The sequence below is a fragment of the Silene latifolia genome, chromosome 11 (genome assembly GCF_048544455.1).
Source record: "Silene latifolia isolate original U9 population chromosome 11, ASM4854445v1, whole genome shotgun sequence".
NCBI lineage: Eukaryota > Viridiplantae > Streptophyta > Magnoliopsida > Caryophyllales > Caryophyllaceae > Silene > Silene latifolia.
Window position 1 is genome coordinate 9,161,182 of NC_133536.1, and position 18,067 is coordinate 9,179,248.

General features: G+C 37.8%; 1 protein-coding gene and 1 non-coding gene across 2 annotated transcripts; both read right to left on the minus strand.

Annotated features, from left to right (window-relative positions):
- Positions 1 to 12,907: 12,907 nt before the first annotated feature.
- LOC141610938 (sirohydrochlorin ferrochelatase, chloroplastic-like) lies at positions 12,908 to 16,372 on the minus strand. Its single transcript, XM_074429250.1, has 7 exons — positions 16,118 to 16,372; positions 14,918 to 15,010; positions 14,608 to 14,840; positions 14,420 to 14,481; positions 13,980 to 14,090; positions 13,782 to 13,874; positions 12,908 to 13,329 (listed from the first exon to the last, which is right to left on the minus strand). The coding sequence occupies exons 2-7, from the start codon at positions 14,962 to 14,964 to the stop codon at positions 13,210 to 13,212; spliced, it is 666 nt and encodes a 221-aa protein (XP_074285351.1). The 5' UTR covers positions 14,965 to 15,010; positions 16,118 to 16,372; the 3' UTR covers positions 12,908 to 13,209.
- A 554-nt stretch (positions 16,373 to 16,926) lies between these two features.
- On the minus strand, positions 16,927 to 17,000 carry TRNAV-AAC (transfer RNA valine (anticodon AAC)). Its single transcript has one exon. It is a non-coding gene; the product is annotated as a tRNA-Val (tRNA).
- Between the last annotated feature and the right edge of the window lie 1,067 nt (positions 17,001 to 18,067).

The window sequence follows — 18,067 nt, forward strand, 5'->3', positions numbered from 1 at the left end:
ACAGCTAAGACAAACGGTTCACCATAATCATTCGGTCAAGTAATCCGGGTCTCATGTCAATGCAAATACGGTCTGAGGGGCAGTGAATATCTCCTTCCGGTCTCAATTCGCCCTAAAGCACAAATAGCTTAGCTTTCGCCCTAACTACAACGCTCTATTGTTCGCTACTAGTCTCGCCTATCCCAACCCTTCGGTCCAGGTCAAGGGTCACTATGATATAAATGCCTAATTGCGTCAACTCAATTAAACAGATACAATTAATTGCAGCAGTTAACAACAAAGATTATACCAGCATTAACCCAATAAAATGATTACTATCCTTTCATAATTATGGATCCCCTATAGTCTTAGCAGAGGGGGATTAGCTACGCATCATCATTGAACTAACAATAATAATGAATAGATAATTGGAATTAAACATTATAACAACTAATAAAGATTGAATAAAAGCAATTATTGTAGCAATAAGGAGAAAGGAAATTAAAGCAATAATTAAGATTAAGAGATTGAAGAAGAACAATAATACCAATCGTAATCTAATCTGAGTAGCAAAAGTGTAAGCAAGAATCCAATCCCATGAACCGTAGTAAAGTCTAGAGTAAAAATCAGTAGAAGGAATCCAGGAAGAGGAAGAGAGACCCGTCCGTTGTTTTTTCACAGTTATATACGAAATCCCCTCTAAAACCTAACCCATGGACTAATTACAAAAGCCCATACAAAAATTAGGCGGAAAAAGTTTATAGAAGGATAAACTACTTGATCGAGTGGAAATAAACCACTCGATCGAGCAAACTAGCGCCAATCCACTCTATCGAGTGGAAATAAACCACTCGATCGAGCACTCCTTGCAAAGTCTCCTCTTGTGTATACTCGAAATGGTCGATCGAGCATCCTTAGGCATATAAAGCATTCGATCGAGTAGAAAGACTACTCGATCGAGCTGTTTAAGCACGTTAGACCTTGAATTTCCTCCCGAAACCAGCTCACGCGTCTTCCAAGTGTTAGATTTCCAAGCTCCGGTTCTCGTTCTCCATAAATGCATGCAAATGGGACGGATTAAGGCTCGATTTAGCTCCTCTTTGGTAAATTCCTGCAAATTACATAAAAAGAACCAAAGTAGGATATTCGGGGGCATTTGTAGCTAGATGCTACATAAATAGTACAGAAATGCGTGTAAAAATGAGGTAAAAACCTTATATAAAATACACGCATCAAACATCGACCCCAAATTCTTCCGAAGTTTGTTTGAAGCTGAACACAAGCATATTTCTCCCAGTAGTTCCAGACTGTGTCCTGCTGTCTTCCCCAAAATCATCGTTTTTTTATTCCCCAAGCGAACTTTCATATCTTCTAGATAACCCTTTTTAGGATAAACCCTTCAGATCTTTCAGAAACTTACCTTTATCTTTCAGCCTTCCCTTTAGAGAGAATTATCCTTCAGCATTCCCTTTAGAGAGAATTATCCTTCAGCCTTCCCTTTGGAGATAGCCTTCAGAGTTAGCCTTCAGAAGTGTTAAGAAGTTTCTTCAGAATCCTTGTGACCCCTAATGCCTTCAGACACCAAGTTATCTTCAGACCAAAGAGTTCTGCCGAAGCGTCTTCAGTCCCGTTTCACCCAGGGGTATCTCAGGTATGGTTTCTTCTTATGGCTGGGGAGCCTCCTTACGTAGTCTAATGGACTTTAAACGACCCTCCCCGATAGTCGACAGACTCTAAAATGTTCCCGATGACAGGTCCTTGGTTCAGACCCTTGAGCCGCCTCGCGTCGCCATAGTCGTCAGGTTGTAATCTTCGATTGACCTGATGGCTATACTTTGACTTTCGCCTTGTCCAAGCCTCAGTCAAAGTGGGGGCTCTGTAGATACCTCATTTCTGCACCTCCCGCAAACCACCCGGTGATGCTTGGGCCGCATGTTTGGTACGCGGAATGATTTGTGACAATTCGTAAGTTTATCGTCAAGTGATTGCTCAAACATTAATGTCTACCTCTTAAATGTCATCTACGCGCCGATACGGTCGTTTTGACAGTAATTAGAGTACATTTGGAGTCCAGACCTAAAACCGTCTTCATTTTCTGATAACCGTTAAATCCCGAGTCAGAATGTTCTGGAATGTTCCGGATATTTCTATTCCATATTTTAATAAATATTTCACAATATTTAATCTTTGGCAAACAATTTCCCGTAATATTCATACAAAATATTAAGGAAAATAAGATTATTCCGTTATTCCATAATTTAAACACGGAAATATTTCTTTCGCAGGAGGAAACCACCTGGGAACAGACGCAGCAGGTGCTGCGCCTCTTCCAAGAGACGCAGTGCTTGCTGTGCCTCTTCTCGGGTCCTTTTCTGCGTAGTTTTCGTATCTTTTTCATATCTTTCCGAGATTCACTTCCAAAGTCTCTCCGAAAACCCAATTCCTTCACGTGATTAGTATAAATAGAAGCCTTCGCTCCTCATATTTCTCACGCGAGTGTCCGCCCTTCTCTTCTCCCTTTGCATTCTAAGTCCACGTTCTTACTTATTGGCGTCTACGTGCTTGAACATTTGACCACGTAAGCTCGGATCCTTCTGAGTACCAGCCTCGTTTCCATGACCAACCAATTTGACCAACTCCACAATCAATCAACTTAATTAATCTTAATTGTTTTCCTCTTACGAGGGCACTTTCATTACATTCGAGTCGAGCATCACTAATCGATAACTTAGTTCATCTCGTTTCGTCAAACATGTAAGTCTGAGGGTGTAAATCTCTCTTTTATTTATTGTTCTTTATCTTATTGTATCACTAATGTAAGGTTTATGTCGAAAATACAATTAAAACCGATTTCTAAAACCACGTTTAAAACCCCTTTTACGGATTACCAGAAGATAACCGTCGAGAAAGGACGCAGCAACTGCTGCGCCTCTTCGAAGGAGCGCAGTACCTGCTGCGCCTCTTCGTGAGGCTGCCGTAGTTCCTCCTTCCTTTCTTCTTCCTTCGTCCTTTGTTAGTTCGTTGTTTTTATTTGTTTTGTCTTGTTTTCGTCAATTCTTTGATATAATAGCATAATAATTTCACATGTATATTATTTATCATAAATTAGTATATAATTCATTTAAATTCGACTTAAATCCCTTATAATCCATATTTGCGGGTTTTCGTCATTAAATTCAATCCGGGTTGTAGAAATTCGATTCGTTCATATTGAGTTTCTGGAATTCGATATTTGATATATTTTCATCTGTCTATTGTCATATTCGTCATTATATTGATTCATCATTAATTTGTTATATCTAACCTATTTAGTTCACCCATGTCATTAATCTTTTGTTCGTGTAATTAATTCGTTCGAATCCGTCTCATCCGTGTTTTATTGCTTTCATGACTCCTTCACATGTAAATAATATATTAAATCACTTTCATCTGAGTCAATTGTTCATAATCAATCCTTAAATTCACCAATTAATATTAACGATTTGCAGTTCCGGCTTCACAGCCAGAACTCAGCCTTGGAACAGACGCAGCGTCTGCTGCGCCTCTTCCAGAGGGCGCAGTCCTGCTGCGCCTGTTCCAGGTTGATTTCTGCCTCTGAACTTCCGTTCTGCCTTGACCTAATTAATTAGTTTACGTATACAATTAACTACTATCCGTATTATCGCCTACTGATTTGTTCGTTAATTCATTCCTTTATTCTTTTTCTCAAATTATCCGTTTTGAAAGTATTTTCGACATAAATCATTTAATCCCATCGTAATTATTGTAATTTCTTTATTGTATTATTATTGTAATTTTCTTTATCATATTGCTTGTTTGCTCTCACATATAATTGAACCTTAAATTCCTACTTCGACCAAATTGCATGTTAAATTAATTGTCTACCGACTTAGTCTAATCTTCACATGCTAGGATCAAAACTTGGATGTTGCATTGCATGCATATAGCTGACGATATATCGAGTATGAATAACTTCCCTAATCATTAGTAGAGGCCACTATCGAGGCGGGCGGGATTAGGTGTTCGATCAAAAGAGCTTCCTAATACGTACCCTCACCCCTTACTCCAGATCTCTGTGAACATCCGTGTTCATTGGCATCCACGAGAGTCATTCTAGACATAGAATGCTAAGGGTAACGATTGCTTAGTGTTCATGTCACTACTTTGTGTCTTGACATGACACGAGGTATTCGAACGGTTCCAATTTCCCATAAAAATTGGTGGCGACTCCACAAAATGCAAACGCTTGTTCTCCTCCCAAGCGCCCCCGTGGGCCCATTGTCCACATATTCTTGGATTCTGTCGGATTAGATTTGGTTGGGTTCAGGTCGAGTCAGACTTGTCAGCTCTAGTTGGGTACATATATACCATATTATATTCCATCACTATCTCTCCCACTACTTTCGACGTTAAACTCGAGGATTTTCTTCATGAAACAGACCTCGTTTGGAACATCCTGTAAGATATTTTCATAAATCAAATAAGTATTATATTAGAACATGTTATTTTAGACTACAAAAATAATTACACATCCTTGAAAACCTCTTCACCATATTCGCCAATTCACCGTTACTCAACACCTTCCGTCTTCAACTTCCCCATGATTTATATCTGAGTTCTTCTTACTGGCATATGATTGGCTCATGGATTCGTCAATTACGTGAACATAACCTTCAACACTTCAAGGTTACAAGTCTTACGACATATCAAAGTTGTTTGACATATGGTGGTGGTTGTCGAGTGGACATACCAAGTATTTTTCGAATGAATTCGTTGGTATCGCTTGACTTGAATTTGTGTATAAACGGTTTTCTTTGGAGAATTCCAAATTCAATTGATCTTCCTAATTTGAACAAACTTAGTCTAATTTTGAACAAGTATACAAATTTAGGAATGCTTATAAATTCTTGCCCGTCACTTCGAGAGTTGTACCTTACCATCCATAAGCCTCGGATAGGTAGCAGGGGTCGGATACAATCTCAAGTAAGAATTTAAACCGATTGACCATATATCTATATGGGTCGTATATCCTTGATGTTATAATTGATACTCCGAAATTGGAGCACTTGTACTTTTATTATTCTGATTGCTTATCTTGTGATGAAATAATGTTGGATTCGATCACCCATGTCAAGTCGCTTGCTCTCGTTCAACTCTCACCGCGGCTCTACAATTATCCTTCCCCTAATAAGATCATCTTCCCCAATATGACTCGTCTTATATTGGCTTTGGGTCTTTTAGAAGAATAGAAGATTTGAGTTCAATGCTACATTGTCCCAATCTTGAGGAACTCGAGTTGGAAGTCACTGATTTTTTTTGGATGGTTATTACTCGAAAGCCTAAAGTTGCGCCTTTCGAACATGTGAAGCGATTGAAGTTCCAAATGGACGCGATTTGACTTGACCAAGCATTGTTGGATCTAGTAGAATATCTACTAAGTCTTCCAAGAGCTATTCAACTAAATCTCTTTCCTAAATTTGATCTCCACACTAAATTTAATCCATTTGTCATCCAATAATTGGTCTACTTCTCTTTCCTGCGTCTTTGTGCCAAATCTAAAGTTAAACAGATGATCAGGACGGAGGGAGTATCAATTAATCTCACACAAATCCATTACTCTATATTTGCCAAGACATTTCCTTACGTTTTCTTTATTTAAATATCAACTCTTCAATTTTCTCCTCTAGACTTTGATAATGTTCTACTACCTCCGTCCCGGTCAATTGTTGTCCTTTGGTTTTGGCACAAAGACCAAGTAAAGGGAAGAGAGCCAATTATAAGATGACAAGTGGAACAAATTGAGTGTGAATGATCAAATTGCTCATCAAATACAATCCTAAAATAGAAAGGACAACAATTGACTGAGACACCCTAAAATGAAAAAGGACAACAAATGACCGGGACGGAGGGAGTATATAATAGTTGGGTCTTGTGATAGCCTTGTATGCTTGTACCACAAATTAAACCAACATCGTACTTTCTATGTTTGGAACCCTACTATTCGACAATATCGACAAATTGAACCAACATCGTACATTCACTTCTCAAAGAATGGGAAGTGCTTGGTCACCATATGAAGAAGCTCAAGGTGGTTGATCAAGGTAAAGACGGTCTAGAATGTAACGTAAGGAAAACTAATTTTGGTGGACATTACGACGGTCATCTATGGGATATGGAAGATTATATTGAGAGTTTTTCTCGCATTTTGGAACGAAGATAGTACTTAATGGAGGATGAAGAACTTAAAACCGTCTTAAATAAGAATCTGTATTTGGGTAAACAAATGTGATAACAAGACAATAATTATACGAAATAAAAATTGGGAACTTACTATACTATGCTATCGAATAATTAGGACCAACATGAACAGAACTTGGAGATCGAGCCAATATCCTATTCCATGCATCATCGTCGTCACAGATTAGTAACTGAGTAAATAGTAACAGAATTCGATTTCACAACATGAAGTATCCTCTGCACAGTTAAGTAAATTTTCGTAAAATTGATCTTTATCCAAAAATACATCGCTAGAAAGAGTACTTCTAAATCCACTGATGAAGAGCTTCTCCAAAATCGGGGCACTTGTTAACAACCTTGTCAAAAAATTCAACGTTCGTTGGTTGAGTCGAACGTAACTCATTTGCAACTCTAAGTGCTTCACATATTCAACTAGCACAAATCAACCCTTTATATCCCAAATGTTATCACAAGCACCTATAAATGATAACACAAGAAGCTCTAAATTGGGAAAATAATAGGGCAGCATATGTTGTTCAAATACTTCAGACGAACTCACACTTAATGTAAGTTTCGTCACAAAAGGGAAGATCGTCTTGCTTGGACTACTGTAGATCATCGTCATTGATACACTACCAATGAGTCCAATAGACTTGAGGTTGGATATCAAACCGATTATCCGCATTGATTGAAGGGGAGAATTAACATTAAAGTACAAGTTGTCCAATGTTGGAGCATCGATGATAACCTCGACGCCCCCACTGACCCGCGATTTATCTGGAGTTTACTCAATCGCTTCAAAGTCTTACTCGATATTGATAACGAAGGATTTGTACCGGTTGGTGATGGGCTTATCGTATACCTATGCAAAGATAATTACCCTAAACAACAAATGAATGTAGCAATAGGGGTCGAATACAAGGAAACGGGAATTACGTTGTGAAATGGTATGGGAAGATTTCTATCAAGATCGATTTCGTTTTGGGTTTGTTTGGTTGTTTGATGATTAACAAAAATTATGATGTAAATTATATAATAGAAAGGAGTCTAAGGGGGTCGAGTCATACATGCAAAGGTAAGTATATAATTATGTTAAACTCGGAATTAAAAATATTGTCAATTGCTTAGGCTTAGAGACACCCACCTTACGGCATTAGTGTCAACCATAGACCGGGTCCTAGAGAAACTCTAGTCCATGACTAGGTCGTCCTACTATACATGCTTAGTCTAATTCAATTCTGTGCCTCTCGACTTTAGAACGAATGAACAAACTTAATCAATTGAATAAGGCCTTAAACAAAGATTAAACATTATGGCACAAGCATGTGATAGAAGCAATATGATATGAACAATATTATTATCTACCTATTTTAACATGTTATACACTTGATTTTGCATGGCTCCCCTAGCCCTTAGACTAGGAAATTTAGCTACTCATATTAGAATGTGAATTGCAAACTATATTGTAAGAAATGTTAAACATGGTTGTATGATTTGTATAAACTAGGTGATATAACATGTAAAAGAAATAATGCTAATGTAATCTAAATTAAGTACTTTAAATATAAACTATGTGTAAACTAATTAGAAATGTAAAATTGCAAGTTAGAAATAAGAATACCTTAATAGAATATAACTTGCATAGAAGAACAATTGTAACCAAATGCTTGAAAATGTATTAAGAACTAAATGTTTAAGAACTATAAGCTTGACAATATTGAAAACTAAAGATGAAAACTATTGAGAGAAATTATAATGCTTAAGGCTATTGTAAGTATATGAGATGTAGAATATGAGATAAGAGATGCCTAAGCCTTGAAAAGCCTCTCCTATTTATAGGAGGAGTGAAACGTAAATCACCAAGAGGCATGCAACCCCAATCGGGGACGTGGGATTCCGGGTTGTTTGCCTTAATTCTCCTCTTAATTACTTGGAGAATCCTATATTGGTGATTAATTATGCGATTAATCACCCAGTTAATCACTAATCCCTTGGCATCCTAGGTAGCTTGGAATCCTATTTTTTTCCACTTTGACTTGGACTTTGAATTGGGCTTGACTTTGGTTTGTTGACACAATTGCATTGCACACATTAGTCCATCAACTTCTTCATGAAAAACCCATGCAAACACTCCATGTTAGTCCAATACTTGGTCTTGTTTAACTTAGTGAACTTGGTGTACAAAATGATAGGAAAAAGCCTCTAAATGCTTAGATTCCTACAAAAATGTAACAAACACAACAATACACCTAGAACACAAGATTAGCTCAAAAATATACTAATTAAAGTATGATAAACAATAGAAACCGAGCTAAAATGAGGGGTAAACGTATATATAAAATGAACATATCAGTTGGCTTATCATTAAGGGAAAAGAACAAGTCTTCAAGTGAAGGACAACTACTTAATAGCCGTCCCAAAAATTCGTGATTAACCGAAACAAGACGAAGTCTTTTTAGGTTTGGAAGAATAATAATAACGGGATGTTGTGAAACAAACTTAGCATATGACAAGTGAAGTGATAGGAGTGATTGAATTTGGAAAACGCTAGGCGTAGGCGGGCAAACGGATTCAATCGCGAAGTGTTGGATGTTACGAGCACGTAGTCGACGAGCCCATGAGTTTAAGATAGGCCTTGCACAAGGTTCCTCAGAGGGCATGGTGGAGATAAATACTAAAGGTGTTGATAGAGGATGTCGTGAATAAGGTGAAGAGGTTATCAAGAATTTTCCAAAATTAGGAAATATTGGACGTAACATCGAGAGGACGACAATGGAAGAAAAACTGGACTATGAAAGTAGTGGCGGAAATCGTAATGGTGTATAAGTATCCAAGTCGAAGAACAACGTCGAGATGGGAAATAATCTTGGCGATAATGTTGTCAGGAAGAGAGCGCCATCTATCTTGTTGTAGCATTGTCTTTGGTTTTTTCTTTTTTTTGCCTAAACCTAGAGAGGAGCGGAGGGAACGCCATCTATCTTGTTGTAGCATTTTCTTTTTCTTTTTTTTTTCTTTGTTGAATGTCGGTGCCTAAACCTAGAGAGGAGCGGCAGCAGGTAAATAGACTGGAGTAGATCCAAAATTATCTTCTCCCTCCTATAGTAAACCTAATAGCTGGGAGTCTGGGACTAGTGTTAGGTGAGAATTACGTAGGATAACAAGTTGTGGACTTTTAGTAGACCAGGTCAACCGAGTCAACTATTAGATCAGGTTTTTTCGGGTTCAATTATTTTCGGGTCAACTATTATCAAGTTATTTGTGTATAAATAATCAGTTTGCAACAATAAATATTCGGGTCAGATTATATTGTGTCGGATTAATTCGGGATGGGGTTTTGAGTTCGGGTGTCGGGTACGGTCAATTTTGCCAAATCTAATTATATTTTATGTCCACAGTAGTTGCAACTTGCAAGTATAACGAGGTACTGGTTGTTCCCACCAGGCATGGTCAACAGGCGAGGCCGGGTTGACCCGAGGGCAGGTCGGGCTTGGACGGGTTGCCCGGAACCATCCCGAGATAGGGACGAGCTACATATATGTCGGGTCAAGGGAAAGTCCGGGTATGGGGCAGGCCGGGTTTAATATTGTGGATCGAAGCCGGCCCGGTATAGGGGTTTAAAAATAGTCTCACTTCAAATCCTCGTGGGAGTTTTGACTTGATCGTATGCCAAGGTGAAAAGGGCGATTGATTTCATATATGTGAATTGACCTGTTTTAATCTTAAGACGGAATATCTGTCTTAAGAGAGACTTATTGCTAATTACGAGGAGACGATTAATAAACATATCAACTAAAGACGATCATACCTTAACATGATTGATGTAGGAATTATTGTGGGTTCCTAATCAAACAAGTAAAACGACAAACCTCATGACATGAGAATTATAAAACGGTTATTTTGGCAACTACTACTCTCAGAAGGGTCATAATTTTCTTTTGATTTTATTCATTCACGGTGCATAAATATAAATGACAAATTATCAACAAAACTTCAAAATATGGTAACAGAAATTCCAAAATGTAGTTGGAATGGCCCAAAAGAATTCTTGATATTTTCTGAGGAAACATTTCTACATTGAACATTAGTACAGGTATAGAGATGACTACAGCAAGATCTCCAGAAGTCTCCGTCAGAGAAACCCCACTTATTACGTTCAGGAAAATGCTCTGCAAAACACCAAACCTTGAACATTAGTACAGGTATAGAGATGACTACAACATCGAGTACCTACTACATACCTATTACAATAACCTTTTAATCGCTGACAAAATAGTAGAGTCTTCGTCCTAAATTTATCGTCCTAATTTATGATGCTAACTTGGACCACTAATTTTTCCAAAATAGATAGAGATACGATGTCAATGCCTCTTTATGAAAGCTCATAACGAGTGTCATCATAACTATTCTAATTCTACAGACAATAACTTGATCTAGAGTACTTATGAGTTTTTGAATAATTGACAACGGGACTTGTTCCTAAGAGGGAAGAAAAAGAGCAATAAGCAAAAAATGATTACATGATCGTCAAGCTTTAGTCCCGCTTGCTTCTTAAGAACTTGCAAGTAAAACAACAAAGCATCAGTCAGTTGTGTTTCACTCATGAAGGTTAAAACTAAACAAAACAATCATAGACAATCAGATATGCCGCACTTAATTAATGTTTGTTCCAAATTACTCACTCTGTCCCGGTCATTTGTTGTCCTTTCTATTTTAGGATTGCATTTAATGAACAATTTGATCATTAACACTCAATTTCATCCACTTGTCATTTAGTAATTCATCATCTCCTCTTTCCTTGGTCTTTGTGCCAAAACCAAAGGACAACAAATAACCAGAACGGAGGAGTACATTAATAGGAATAATAATAATGGTTGGACATCAACCATCACCAGGGCCGGCTGAATGGGTGTACAACCCGCGCGGTTGAACAGGCCCCCAATTTAAGAGGGCCCAATAGTAGTCTGTGAGCTTGTTACATATAAATATTTTTTTTTTTGACAGATGGAAAGATTCAAGTTTTACATTATAGTGGTATGGTTCACTAAACCATACCTATAAACTACAACATAAAACAACGAATTACAAATTCTTAGAAATAAACTACAATAAAAGAGATGACATTTTCGGGTAACCGCGACGTCTGGCAGAGAACGGGAGACTGGGAACGAGAATCAGCATCCGCGGCATCAACAAGGATGGTAACTTCAAGAGACCATTGAAACAATTGAACTCCGTGGCGACGAGAACAAGATGCACTTACGCTTAAAAAACGTAGAAATTTTTGGTGGAATGCAAGTCGACAAAGACCGCCTCCGATGGAGAAAGATCCCCTACATCTTGGAAATCGAACAAGGTAGTCAATGGACCAACAGATCAAGAAGGCCAACCATTTGATATACACGAAAGAGGGGCACCCATCAACCAATCTCATTATCCAAATCATCGTAGAGATCCGTTCTATGAAAAACCCAACACAACCCAACGCTGAAATCACCTTCACGATTAAGCAGAAGTCCTTCCACACAGACCATAAGCAGTACCCAGGTTGAAGCAAAAGACAAAAGATTAAAGGACAGGACACCCTTAACCACCAACATGGGTTTAGACCGCAAGTGGAATTTATTTTTAAAAACAGAATACTGACTAAACAACTTAAATATAGACTCTCATTATAGGAGTTTAAAAACGAGAACAATGAAAATAAAGTGAAAACAAACATCATAGATTTAAAATGTGTAGACCACCACAGCCTACCCCTCCGTCGTCACAACCAACTCCCACGCAAACAATCTCGTCCAAATCGCAACCACCAAAAAGATCAAAAACCATTAGAGCCCACAAACAAGCACTACGGAATCCGATTATCCACCCTTCACATCAAACTGATTTCACCCAGAAAACCAACAAAACAAGACACACTAGATAATAAAAAATCCGACTGAGCCATACTGATACAAGATCACCGAAATTCGGAAATGCATGCAGGGAAGAACACAATGAAAACCGTTTTGAAAGCCATTTATGCACGACAGTCAAGGACACAACAGGTGGGGGAAGGGGCGAGGGGAAGGGGGAACACCGTGTCGGGCCCTAAACCACTGTCCATAAAAGTTTTGTTGTTTTAATAAAAAAAAAATCAAATTTTCATTGTGCCACTTACCGGAGAAGGTGGGGGGAAGGGGGGGAACACCTTATGCAACTGCATGCAAGGCATGTAACGGTCGATCTGGACCATTATATAGGTCGTCGGACAGAAGAACAGCAAAACAAACAACTGATTGACAAAACCACAAAGCAAGAGTGAAGGATGGACCGGATTCCCAATTAAAAAGAAAGAACAAGTGGGCTAAAACGGAAAACGATTGAAAATTTTGGTGTCGAGATTTGAGCCGCCGGAGATTGGCCACTGAACGGCCAGATCTCCGGCGTCCAAGATATATCGCGGGAAGGGAGTGGTGGTGGGAGGAAGGGAGGCGGCGGCGGATCAAAGAGGGGTTGTTTTAGGTTTTTAGTTTTGTTTTTGAGGGGTTTCTCTCTCTACAACGAGATATCAGGACATAAAACTGTTGGTGTCTTGGTGGTAATTGATCCATTTATTGTCACCAGTGACGCAAGTTCGACTCCTATTAGCTTCCTTTTTTAACTTCAATTTTGCATTTATTTAAAATAAATTAAAGGAACAATATCAGGATTTAACTTTAATTTTGCATTTATTTAAAATAAATGAAAGGAACAATATCAGGAATCGAACCTTAGGAAGTTCTGGAAATCATGGAGATCTTGGTCATAAAAACACTGCAAACTTCTAATGGAGGTTCTGAGTCTGATAGCCAGAATTATAGTAACTTTGTTTTACTCTAGTGATTAGATATAATCACAATTCACAAGTACAATCAAAAACAGTAGTGAAGCCGTGACCACGTGTTGTCCCCACTTTAAAATAAAAACTAGGCTGATCACAATTGGCAGCGCTATGAAATTGAATGCAAAACTCTAGGTTTTGGAGTCCTGCACTTTGATTTTACATTTGCCTGTTCCTGCACATACTGCACACTCGTCCACTTTCCCGTCAACATGGCTTAAGCAGTAATCAATTCTGTCCTTCATAACATCCTGCAACATCAGAAAACAAACCCGAGTAAAAACAACATTCCTTCTTATAATCCATCTTATCATTCTGTTAGTGTTTGCATCATATGTTAGGTAAGATGCTTTTGGGAGGATGAAGTTGTTACATAAGTCTGAATTTGAACAGTTTTCTTTTAGTAATATGTTTCTTTTCTGGAGAAAACTGCTTTGTTATTCCCCATCGAGGATGAATACAAATACCTTGCTCGTACTAGAAAATTAAAATTGAACATATACCTACATCACTTGCTTTAAGTTGAAGGAACGTGAATGTGTGAAGCTAAAAGAAATATATGTTGATAAATCCAGCTGCAAATTAATTTTGTTCCCTTCATATTTTCCAAGAAACAAAACAGGCTACGTAGGCGGTAGGCAGACAGAATGTAAGCATCAAATACAATGCAGTTGCAAAAAATGAAAGAAGATGGAGGACATACAACAAGTAACTCGTGAAGACCCAAAGGTGCTGTGACAAGATAAGGAATACCAGGATACTCGGAGGCAGCGGCTTCTGCTAGTAGAGGAATATCCTATTCACACCCATGAAAGAATTAGGACAAGCATTCATTTGGAACCTCCCTAACTCCTACAACCCCAGCTGTAGTGCAGTCTAGAGGGAACACTGATCGTCTTACCTGATTCCAATGACGTCCAGGAAAGAGAAAGAATGGGCTTATAATCACACGACTTGCCCCTTGTTGGACACATGAACCAAAGGCATCTCTGATAGACGGTTCTGCCAATTCCTAGAAAACAGTAAGGATAAAATGACAAAACGTAAGGTAAACATCAAAAACATTAGAATTGGAATAACGAATCAGTGAATTGGTGTTCTACAAAAGTAACTTCATATACTACTCCAATTCTATTTCAAGCCATTCACCATATACTATGGTGTATTAACTATTAACCCACAGTACCCATAGACCATAATGTCTATTCTTTGGGCGAGAGGGCCAAAGTGCCAAACCACAAATCAGGGGATGGAACACCATAGTCAGTAATACAATGCATGAAGATACATCTTGCTGTGAAAAACTTGTACCAAATTTGTTCCAAGTAACGAAGCGATTACCATATGAGCAGGCTCAACAATTGGGTATCCGGTTTTATTTTTGAACATCATTACGAACTCATCTGCAATACACTAGCACGATCACACTAACATACAGAAACACAAAAACAATCAACATTTACAACAACTAGACTGGTCAAGAAATCATTTGTGAAGGAAAGTAAAAAGGTGGTCCTAAAAGAAATTACTCAACAAGACATTAGACTCTTGGCGGCGAGATCCATGATCTACGATGACTACACCATCTTTATAAGCCACGCCAACAGCCCCCTCATGAAGGCTAGTATCACTCATTACACAGCGTACACTTTTTGACGAGCAACTGTGCTGGATATCTTTTCTTAATCTGACAAATCCAGGTGCAGCTTCTATTGGTCTGCCTCTGGCTGATTTTGTCGATGTCAAGCTAACCGCCACACCACTTAAAAAATAAATACGAATGATCAACCACCATTTAAGTAAAATAAAACAAAGTGAAAGAGTTTGAGGCTCAGGTACCTCTTAGGGTTAGTAAGTTGATAACTGTATAATAACTTTATTGCCATCTGAGCTCTTTGAAGCCTTGATACTCCCACTCATCAATTGAGAAGCCTAGCAAGATAAAAATGAAGGATCGATAGAGGCGAAATATAATAAAATGACTAAAAGGCAACCAAAGTCAATAACTAATTGTGAAAATAAGAAAAAAGAAAGTAATGTTTGTCACATTTTCATTATAATGGAGGACCATATGTGATACTAAACCTTGATACTATTCTTTTTACATGTTTGATGTTGATAATTGGAAAATACAAGTTCAAATGTCAAGAAAGAGCACACAACAATACGGCAAATGCTGCAAATTCATCTCAAAATTTAGTGTCCTTCCGTAATGTCACCATATACTATTTGAACGATGGCACTGGAGTAGCTAGGATGGTTTACTTTTGAGGTCTGAATTCAAGAAAAACCCTTCCATATGTCAAAACAACACACGTAGTCATGTTAATCATGTAAGGTAGGATGTAATTCCAGTTTCCAACTACGACGTAATCGATGAATTTAGAGTCGTGTTTTAAAACTCAGAAATGATTTTGTTTCCTTGAATCCATGTTTAGAAATTGCAATGTTGGGATTCAATTTTTCATCCAAATTCGTAAACTTGAATGGAAACCATTGGAATTCGGTACCCAATACCCATACCCACCAGCTGAAATTAATCACCGCCCAACGTGGATGAGAAATCTACCCCAGTGGGTACCGAATTACCCATTTCACCATTAAAATGCTCGATAAAAGCAATATACATGCTGAAATACAAGGAATTTGAATGCCTTTAGCCAACATCTAAAATTTGGTCACTTACAAGGCCACAAAGTCGTAAAATGACAAAACAAATGACACATAATACTATAATAGCTAGCAACTAAATGTACTCAAACAAATGAAGTTACAGGCAGGCAGTGAGTACTGAGTAGTAGTAATTAGCATCAAAAATTAAAAAAATAAAGAACAAGGAATCAGGCAACAAGTAGACAACATGAACAACAATCAACAACTTTCAAGTTGGGTACTGGGTAGCTAGCTAACACTGCCTCAAATATTGAACTTGGCAAACATCCTACTAAATTGGGGGTTATTAATTTAGGGTTTGAGAGTTGAGAAATTAAATTGGGGGTTATTAATTTAGGGTATAAAGGTGAGCCGTTGAGGTCATACCTGCGGTGAAAACGGCCGGAAAATTCGACGACGGCGAGTTTATCTCCGGTAACAAACCCAAAAGCAACCGTTAAAAGAGTTTGAGAAAGCTGCGGTAATGGCTTACGGCGGTGGACGTCGCGACAAGGAGGGTGGTGGTGACTGGTGAGCAGGTGAGGCCGGTGAGTTTGACGGACGATTTTAAGGAGGAAACGTCCTTCTAATTTTTGACGATTGAGAAATTTGAGATATGAATGGAAACAGGAAACCCGGGACCCCCGGTCCCCCTCCATAATAGCTACTCCCTCCGTTTAACTCTACTTTGCATGTTTGCATTTTACACGGCTATTAAGTTTTAATATAAAGGTGGAGTTTTATAGTCGATTAATGTGGGGGTATAGATGACATTTTTTGTAAATATGGAGTGTGAATAAAGATAGAATGGTCATTTTCTTAGTCTAAAAAGGAAACATGTAAAGTGTAGTTAAATGGACGAAAAAGGAATACATATAAAGTGGAGTTGAATGAAGGGAGTAGCAACTAAATGTGAAATTAAGTGTCAAATGAAGGTGGTATTTTTCACAAATAACACAAATTGATCATCTCACAATTAAGACCCTAACAATTCTTCATCTAGCAATCAACATTAAACACCTTAACAAATAATTGAACCAAAACTAGTTTTTTAATATGTAAGGGTTTTGTATAGCTTAATCTCAATATTAAGACTTTCAAGAGTGAAGTTCTCACTATGGACTATAGACAATCGTTCTTGGGCAGATTGAGGAATGTGAAGCAAGGTAAAATCAAAAAAGCAAAATTGGAAAAAATGGCTTCGCCCGGGCTCGAACCGGGGACCTTCAGTGTGTTAGACTGACGTGATAACCAACTACACCACGAAACCTTGTTGTTAGTTAATGGCGCCTTAAAGTATATTATCTCATCTAGGTACCTGTAGTTCCTGCCTCACTTTAAGCATTTTTCTTGGGCTTTTCGATTCTTAGGTTCCTCAAGTCTTCCAACTTTTGTTTCCCCTTGCATGGCCTTGATCCTAACGGGAAAAACGAGTAACGATGTAAAAGAAACTTTAAAAAAGTTAAAATATCTTAACTAAAAACTTTGAAATTCTAACCACGACATGTCATATATTCGTCGCATTTTATTTTGCTTTGGTCAGTCTACTCCGAATTTAAAGAATGTCAAATTTAATTCCATTTGTTCGAGTATTGCCAATTTGGTTCGGGTTACTCCACTAGCCTATTCTACTCCTACAATCAAGGAGTCTGCTTGTATATTTTCCATAATTGCTTCAGTGTTCATTACTTCATGCACAATTGTACACTATATAAATACCGCACATTCATAGGCGAATTAGTGGCGTTTTCCCCTAACTAAATTACCTCTTGATGACTAATTGACGGAATTAAAGTGATTATGAATGTTGGTAGTTTAATCGTGCCCTAGGCTTTCCTTAATTGTTTAAGCCATTATTCGATTACTTATTACTTAGTTTAGTAGTCTTAGTTAATTTAGTTTAGTGGTTTAGCTTAATATTTCTTGATTCACGTAGCAAACTTTTAATTTAAGACAAAACTAGTATTCAATCTTTGATCTCCTTGTGGTTCGACCTCGACTACTCTTACTAGTTGAGAATTTGTTTGATTGGGTACGACGACATCTACCCATTATCAGCGGTCAATCAAATATGTTCGATAATTTGATCGGTCAAAGGCTCCATGCCACACATAGATCCATGGTATTAAATCTTGGTTAGAGACTTGATTTGGATTATGTCATTAAGGCCTAATCTCACTTGTTCTCTATAAATGTGGTTGATACCGCCTCAAAATAAGGAAAATGTTTCAATCCAAGCTTTATTTACTTAAACAAGAAAACAAATAAACATTAAAAAACTAATTTTTCATTAAAAAAATAACTTCTCATCAAATTAGAACAATTTTTAATCAAAAT

Bases quoted from the DNA above. Each gene is read 5' to 3' on its own strand.
- LOC141610938 (XM_074429250.1), bottom strand. From the start codon at position 14,964: ATGGCAATAAAGTTATTATACAGTTATCAACTTACTAACCCTAAGAG. The intron at 14,091-14,419 runs GTAATCGCTTCG...ACTGTTTTCTAG, and splicing joins TTGTTGAGCCTGCTCATATG to GAATTGGCAGAACCGTCTAT. The intron at 13,330-13,781 runs GTATGTCCTCCA...CTGATGTTGCAG, and splicing joins GTCTTCACGAGTTACTTGTT to GATGTTATGAAGGACAGAAT.